General features: G+C 37.0%; 1 protein-coding gene across 5 annotated transcripts in view; it reads left to right on the plus strand.

Moving 5' to 3' along the window:
* Positions 1-7406, plus strand: part of LOC113038880 (rho GTPase-activating protein 24-like) — a 107363-nt gene extending 99957 nt beyond the window's left edge. For 4 of the 5 annotated variants that reach the window (XM_026196643.1, XM_026196647.1, XM_026196646.1 and 1 more), the window contains 5 exons: positions 477-609; positions 2411-2484; positions 3292-3413; positions 3504-4587; positions 6184-6427. In XM_026196643.1, the coding sequence (XP_026052428.1) occupies positions 477-609; positions 2411-2484; positions 3292-3413; positions 3504-4587; positions 6184-6427 (1657 nt within the window). Of the gene's footprint in view, positions 1-476; positions 610-2410; positions 2485-3291; positions 3414-3503; positions 4588-6183 lie in introns of all 5 variants that reach the window. The other variant, XM_026196644.1, reaches the window with a different exon arrangement.
* Positions 7407-8605: the final 1199 nt, after the last annotated feature.

Consider the following 8605-nt stretch of genomic DNA (forward strand, 5'->3'; position numbering starts at 1 on the left):
CTCTGAAAACGCTTTCTCTGCACTTCCACATTACCAAATGCTGCAGACAACACCAGCAGCTGCTTCCCCGGTTTATTTACAACCTGCAAATTTAGCGACGGCTGCCAGGGCTCCACAATCACTTTGTTGTGAAGAGACATGGCAGGGAAGGCACGCTGAATATTTAGCACCGTTCATATTTAGATCTCACTGGTGTCTGAAGCAAGGTGATAATTATTAAGGGTCAATACACAGAATATGCATGTGACGGTTACATTATACACGTGCTTGCTATTCCTGTCCAGCCCACCCGGGAAGAGTCGATGAATCCAGCATGTTACGGGATTGTCACAAGCTCAAATCCTCTGTGGGATCATCATTAGATCTGCTGGGATACTGACACATCATGGACACCCACACTCTGTCATTTAAAGTCATTTTTTTATACACTTTTGCTTCTAGACTTATATGTCTATTCTTTCCATCTTTCTCTGCAGTAACACAGACGTTCACACCGTAGCATCATTGTTGAAGCTGTACTTGAGAGAGCTGCCTGAGCCGGTCATCCCGTTCTGTAAATACGAAGAGTTTCTGGCCTGCACCAAACTCCTCAGCAAAGACCAGGATGCAGTGAGTTATCTCTTGTTGACCATCACATTGCAAGCATAAAATCCTGTTGTATATTCTTGGTGGCTATAACAGGTCTCATTACTCAAGGGTGCAATGGTTTTCTTCAAACGTGTGTGTTATTAATGATGCAAGTTACCAAATACATATAAAGTACTACTGTACAGTTGTAATGTTTGGGGTGGGTACACTTTTAAAAATAAAGGTGCTTCAGGATGCCATAGAAGAACCTTTTTTTTTTTTTTGTCTAAATGGTTCCATGAAGAACCTGTGAAGTTATGAACATATGAAGAATCTTTCTGTTTCACAAAAGGTTATTTGTGGTGAAAGAATGTTTTTCAGATTATAAAAAGTTCAGAAAGACATGGTTCTTCAAAGAACCTTTGACTGAATGGTAATGTTTTTTGGTTTTTTTTTGTTTTTTAATGGTGGTGATAGAAGATTCTTATGCTCCTCAAGTGTGCATTTATTTAATCAAAAATTCTGTAAAAACCATAATATTGTGAAACATATTATTGCAATTTAAAATATCAATTTCTATATTAAATATATTTTATAATTTACTGTATTTTAGTGATGCTAAGTTTATTTTTCAACACCATTGCCCCAGTGTCACATGATCCTTAATAACATTTATAATATTTTAAATAATCTTTCTAATATGCCAATTTTGCAGCAAAAAAAAAAAAAACATTTCTTATTAATATAAATTCTGAAAACAGTTGGGCTGCTTAATGTTTTTCTGCAAAGAGTGATTTTTATTTAATTTTTTTCAGGATACTTTCAAAAGATCAAAATTAAAGTTAAAATTAAAATAAAAAGGGCTTTTGCTCTGGTTCTGTTGTTGTTTATTTAGCATTTTACAAGACTTTGTTTAAAAGCATAACATTTTTAACTAAGCTACATGTTAACAAATGTCAAGGATGTTGTTTTTCATAATGAGCCTCACTGTAGACTCAAAACATTGTTGAACTTTTTAGCTCCCCTCTTTTTGCTTTTTCTTAGTTTTAAGTTCGGTTCCCACCAGCAGGCTGAGAAAAAGGCAAATAACTCATCGCACTATTCTACTGCACTTATCTTTCATCTTGCGTGCATCAATACCTTACTTTTGCTGAGCCTAAAGAAGAACCGATTGACCCCGAGGAACAGAAACAGCCTCATTCTGACTTTTAAGTTACACTTTTACCTCGCGTGAATCACCTGTGCGTCAGCCAGCGGCTTTTGAAAGGTTTCAGGATAGTATCAAAGTGCAGGACGGGGTCTTGCAACACTGAATTTAATTTACTGCCCCAAGGATTTGAGTGAGATTCGTACCTCTGAGAGTCCCTTGAGTGAGGTACACGCAAAGAATCGCGGTACCATGTCAAATGAAGTAGAAGGCTTACTACATTCATTTGTTTTTGAAAAATAGCTTTCTCATGTGGTGCAGCAAAGTCATTTTCATCAGAGAGAGCCTGCAGGGAAAAGACATATTGACCATGATAAAAACAGATCTGGAATGGAGCGCATCAATAAATCTAGACCGTCATCAATTGTTAAACTCCCTGACCCATGCCTAGACGAATAGTGCAGTAATAACGGAATAAATTGCAGTATGAATATTTAAAGTCAATTTGGAAGACTTTTAAAAGCAATGGGACAGGTTTAATTGCTTTTTCATTTAGTACGTCTTTTAATCATGCATATTAGTCCAGATCATTTAAAATTAAATTACTATAATCAGTTTAAGCAAAGGCATACATTTGTATTTCTTTTTATCCTGGATGTGTATTTAATTATTATTGTTTTTAATCTCTCTGTGCAGGGAATGAAGGAATTAAGAAGACAAGTGGAAGGTCTACCTCCGGTAAACTACAACCTGCTTAAATACATATGCAAGTAGGTGATTTTTTTATTTTATTCCATTCAGCTGTGGCTTATCACAAAATATTGTATAAAAAAATATGTAATAGTACTTTGCATTAGTGGTGGAAATTTGAGTCAATGAGTCAATCCAATCAATCGATTCATTCAAAAACCTTGATGCATTCAGGAACATTACAAGTGACTGTCTGTGAGTCACTGAATCAGTTCACTCAATTGAACGATTCAAAAACCCTGATGCATTCAGGAACATTACAAGTGACTGTCTGTGAGTCACTGAATCAGTTCACTCAATTGATTGATTCAAAAACCCTGATGCATTCAGGAACAAAGCAAGGCACTCTCTGTAAGGGAGTCACTGAGTCAGTTCAGTCCGTCAGTTCACTCAAAAACACTGATTCATTTGTGAATAAAAAAGTGACTGTCTTTAAGTCAGTCACTGAGTCTGTTCATTCAGTGAATCAGCTGAAAAACAGTGATGCATTCAGGAATTAAATAAGTGGCTGTCTTTGAATGAGTCCGTGAATCAATTAACTCAGTGGCACTATAAAAAAGAAAAAAAAGATATTAATTATCTTGTATGATGTTTTCAAATCATAATATCAATTTTAGAGTTTTTTGAAAATAAGATTTTTATTTTAAAAAATTGTTTTTGATTTTTTTTTTTTTTTGTTGCAACAATATATATATATATATATATATATATATATATATATATATATATATATATATATATATATATATATATAGCCACACATTCAACTTTGTACATACAGTTTCTGAAATCTCAGTTGTAATGTTAAGACTCTTCTTTTTGTCCAGGTTTTTGGATGAAGTTCAGTCCTACTCAGGTGTGAATAAAATGAGTGTACAGAATCTGGCTACAGTCTTTGGGCCAAATATTCTAAGGCCAAAGGTTGAGGACCCAGTGACTATAATGGAAGGTAGGTCTTCCAATCCATATCTCTCACTCCAGAAATCTCTGGATCTGGATTATAATCAGTGTTTGAGTAATCTATTTGTCATGTGTTCAGGCACAGTACTGGTCCAGCAATTGATGGCTGTTCTGATTGGCTGCCATGATGTTCTTTTCCCACCCGATGAGGATCATACTAGCACTCTGGAACTGGTTAATAATAACAATAATGAGACACCGAAACGGCCTACGAATGGTCAGATTCAAAACAAAGAGAACAATAACACCAGTGGGGTGCGACAGTGCACTTGGGACGCGCCAGAATCCCCCAGCCGGGTTCCTCTGGACAATGGCTCTCCTCGTTCAGGCAGCCCACGTAATGGTTTTACTGGACAGCGATTCGAGGTGGCCCGCAGTCCGCCGCTCTCCGTGAAAAAGAACCCGGCGTTTAGCAAAGGGAGCGGGATTGTCACCAATGGGTCGTTCAGTTCCTCCTCATCGTCTTCAGGTGACGCCAATCAGGAGAAAAGTCTAACTCTACCCAACATGGGAACCCTTCATGCACGTCGGACAGGTGCAATTAAAGGCTCAGGCACCAAAATGGGCGTCCAGAATGGCGTCGCTCGGATGGGCGTATCCAGCGCGGATGTGACAAATGGGACTCTAAATGGACGGAATGGACTCTGGGTGCCCAACGGTCATGTCACGATGCGCGAGGCTAAAAGTAGAGACACCGAGCACCAGCAGAACCGCCTGTCCACGTACGACAACGTCCACAACGTCCACATCCATCAGCAGCAAACGACACAGCCCAGTCTGAGCAGCAGCTGTGAGGACAAACAGAGCGTGGATAGCGCCACATGGTCCACCTCGTCTTGCGAGATCTCTCTACCAGAAAACTCCACTTCTTGCCGCTCTTCCACAACCACGTGCCCAGAGCAGGATTTCTTTGGCAGCAACTTTGAAGATCCTTTGTTGGACGGGCCGGTGCAGGAGGACAACGTACTGGCGGTGGATGATAGAGAGCAGCAGACCAGTAATGGAGGAGGCCGGGGGAGCAGGGGAACCAGCAGCAGCGATAACAGTGAAACGTTTGCCGTCGCAAATGGACCGACCAATCACAGTGCACTGCACAGCCTGGTGGCCAGTCTCAAACAGGAAATGCTCAAGCAGAAGAACGAATATGAGACCAGGATCAAGAGGTGAGAGTCATGTTCAATCAAAAAAATGAACTTTACAGAGCACAGAAACTAGTGATGTTTTTTTCACAGTTTTAATGAAGTAAAAAATCAATAGAAAATAAAACAAACGAAATAAAAAAAAAAATGCCTAAATTGTTTCCAACTTAGGAAACACTGTTAAATGGAGATTGAAAATAATTTCCATTTTAATCTGTATATTTTTATAAATGTGATTTATAGAAAACTAAAACAAGGGAACTGAAATCAAATGAGGGGAATGCCAATAAATCAATAAATAAATAAATGAGAAAAAAACAAACAAATAAATAATTTACATAAACACACAAACACTCTTCAGTATGGCACAAATGTGATATGTGGCAAACATTTGAATATTCTTGTTCTGTCTTCCCTGTTGCTTTTTTGGATAATTTCATCACTGCCCCAAAAAAATAAATTAATTAAAAGAACAAGCCAGTGGGATGGAAACTGTGAATTGATGCAAGTAATTACAACAATAACAAAAAAACTTTTATTTACTCATTTAATAATAAAAAAAATTACTTATTTTTTATAAAATAAAACAAACATCTATTTTTAATAAAATAAAATGATATTTATTCAATTTCTTATCAAATAATCTGTTTTTAAATACAAATATATATTTTTTACTTTTAATAAAATAAAAATCTTTATTTTAAATAATTAACACATATTTTTAATACTATTTCTAATCAAATAACATTTTTTTTTTTACTTTTAATCAAATTAAAAAATATTAACCTAATTTTACTAAAATAGAAAATAACATATTTATTAACTAATATATAAGAAAACATATTTATTATAACAATGAAACATATTTACATTCAGTACAATAAAAATGTTAATTTTTTTTTTATAAAAAATATTTATGAACTTATATATTAAATTGTTTATTAACATATACGTTTATACATGTTAAGAAATATGTTTATATTAAACATTTTATTGGAAGTAAATATTTTTCATTCCATGACCGATTTAAAGCTGCGGTAGGTAACTTTTGACGCTCTAGTGGTTAATAAACAGAACTGCTTGCGTCTTGCGGAAGAACATTGTAGCCGGAACTACTTCTCTCTGTTTATGTCTATGAAGAATCACAAAGGTACTGGGTTACTCCGCCGCGGTACCCCCGAAGCAATCTAAAATAGTCTGAATATAAACACTTATTATAGGTGCACCCTAGTGATTCAGGACAAGCTAAAAACACGGTTTGGAAAATGGATTCATGGTGTACTCGCTTATTATATACATTTTTCTACATTTTGAACACAAACAAAGTTACGGACCGCAGCTCTGATTGGTTATTTTTTACCGGGAGCGATGGAGTTTCTGCAAGTGGCAATAAGTCCACTGGGAGGAGCCAGAGGAGCTTGATTTTTTTCACAGATTATCTGTCTCATATTCTACTGTCAGGATATAATGACAGGTTTAATAAATATGTAAAAAATATATTTTTACAAAAGTTACCTACTGCAGCTTTAACTTTTACCTAAATTAACTCTTTAAGTGTCTCATTAAGCCATCACTGTATTAAAAGGTGTATTTACCCTCCTTTTCCCATCTTCCCTGTAGTCTGGAACTTCGGAATGTAGAGTTGGAGACGGTGATGGCTAATCTACACGAAGAGCTTGACCAGGAGAAAAAGAAATACACCATGGTGGAGATCAAGCTGAGAAACGCAGAGCGAGCCAAGGACGATGCGGAAAAGAGAAACGAGATGTTGCAGAAAGAGATGGAGCAGTTCTTTTCCACCTTCGGAGACCTGACCGCAGACCCGCGACGGCCCGACAGAGCCAACACCATCTGGATCCAGTGAGCCGTTAACTTCCTACCATTAACATTACAATGTGTGAGCTTGTGTTCAGACAGAACGGGACTAAATCAACCTTCACGGCATCTTTGCACATTTGGTGCAAAGGTTTGACACGGCTGAGTGAAGCCCATTGAGCCAAATTTTCAGAACTGAGCGTGGACCTGTTGGATTCATTAAGAGGGATGATGGGACGATGCAGCTCGGATGTTAAAATGAAAGATGCTTTTCAAACCAAAAGAAGGCAATTCTGACCTGAGAGCGAATGATAAGAGGAGCTCTTGACGGTTGTGGTTGAATGTGAGGGAAGGAATCGATTACATGAATGAACACTGAGTTTTAGATGATGGGAAACTCCTGAAGGACGACAGAAGCACGAATGTCACTCTTATTTCTTCTTGTGATCCAACCAAATGTGTCCTTGAGCTGTCGTGTGTCCTCTCGTGTATATAAAGGAGAAACAATGTTAAAAATTCCACAGTGAAAAACCAATGTCTGTATAAATGCAAATTAATGTTTAATGTACGTACTGATATTTAAACGGAGAATTCTCAATGTGTGTTACGTATACATTTTATATCAAGGCTTTTCCTTGCACTTAAAGCATATGAGTTGCTATGTTGTTTTTCAGTATGGTACGTTGTGAGATGTGGCAAGTATTTTAATATCAGTCTTCCCTGTTGCTTTTTTGCGTAATTTATCACTGCAATATGACCAAAACCAAGTAGACGTGTAAATACTTGTGAAAACACTGCAAACGCTCGGCCTGTCCTTGTCTTTTGTGCCTGTCGCACATCATTTGCTTGCAGCGGTGCTAGACGGGAGGAAGTGTGTTAAAATGAAGAGCGAGATGGGGTTTGTTCATCTCTCGGACCATGTGGGGTCATCGCCTTGTCGCAGCTGTCTATGCTTCTACTGTAGCTTGATGCATTCGGTGAAATGCAATGAAATTAAATTATGTGAGCTCATTTATACTCGTCTTAAATTGTGTTGTGTCATTGTATCAGTCGCTGGGCTCGACCACACACGAAAACTGTGGGTGGTCTCATATTTACAACCACACTAATGAGACCACAGCTTCCCAAACAAATCTGGACATTAAAGTAGATGTCTATAAAAAAAAACTGTGAAAAAAATATGCTGTGTCCAATCATTATAATTCTTATAGAGATAAAAATGCACCAAAACACACAGCGTGACGCAGAATGCAACAGAATTATGAGAATATTGACCCAGTTTGAATCTGGGTGGGCTTTTATATATTTTCTCACTGTAATGCATTTGTGTATGTGCAGGTGTGGATGTGAGATGAGGAACATTTCTCAATATTGTGTTGCAAGCTCTCACTAAAAGATGCAAGAATAAATGTAAGCATTATTTCCAAACCTGCATGACTTGAATATACATAGAGCTCAAAAAAGAAAGCATGATAAAAGTGTTAAATTTGACTGTAAAATGGTATTCATTAATATTTCAGGTTTTATCTTATTTATTATTATTATTATTATTAATTTTAAAAAAAATCCTGTTTTCCTTTAAATTCAAGATTAGTTTTTTATACATGCGCAACATTTATCATTTTTCATCTTTTATTTATATAAAACTGTATTTTTACAATTTGAAAATAACTTTTAAGTTAAATGTAATTTATTCCATTTTTATGTTACGTGGTCTATCAGAAATTGTGTAAACTTTATTTTATTTCAGCTTTTTTTAATTAACCACCACTAGTTTTGGAAAAGCATGGGGCTAATTGAATAAACTTTTTCTTTTTTTGTTTTCTTATGAACTAATCGGTTGCTACCGACATTTAGCGCTGCCCCGGTGCACTCTGGGAATTATCATCCTTGTCATTTGACCCAGTATAATGATGTGTTTGAATTTAAAGCTTCCTCTAGTGTATTCCACTGAACCCGATTAGAGGAGGCACCAGGGGTCCTGCGCTCTCCATCCCGCAGCACTCTGGCTCACACTCCGCACCTTTCTTCACTGGATAATAGGCTTAAAGCAGCCGGACAAAGTAAACACAGCCTGCAAATTCCATTCTGAGCTACCAGTGACAGAATGGAGCGGGATCCAGGAATATTTTCACGCCGAGCTTGAGCTGAAGAATACGAACCTCTGGAGCTGGAGAGAAAAACAGATAATAGAGAGCTTCTCATGCAGGGATCGTCTTTTGTTGGC

This window comes from Carassius auratus, chromosome 21 (assembly GCF_003368295.1).
Source record: "Carassius auratus strain Wakin chromosome 21, ASM336829v1, whole genome shotgun sequence".
Classification (NCBI taxonomy): Eukaryota; Metazoa; Chordata; class Actinopteri; order Cypriniformes; family Cyprinidae; genus Carassius; species Carassius auratus.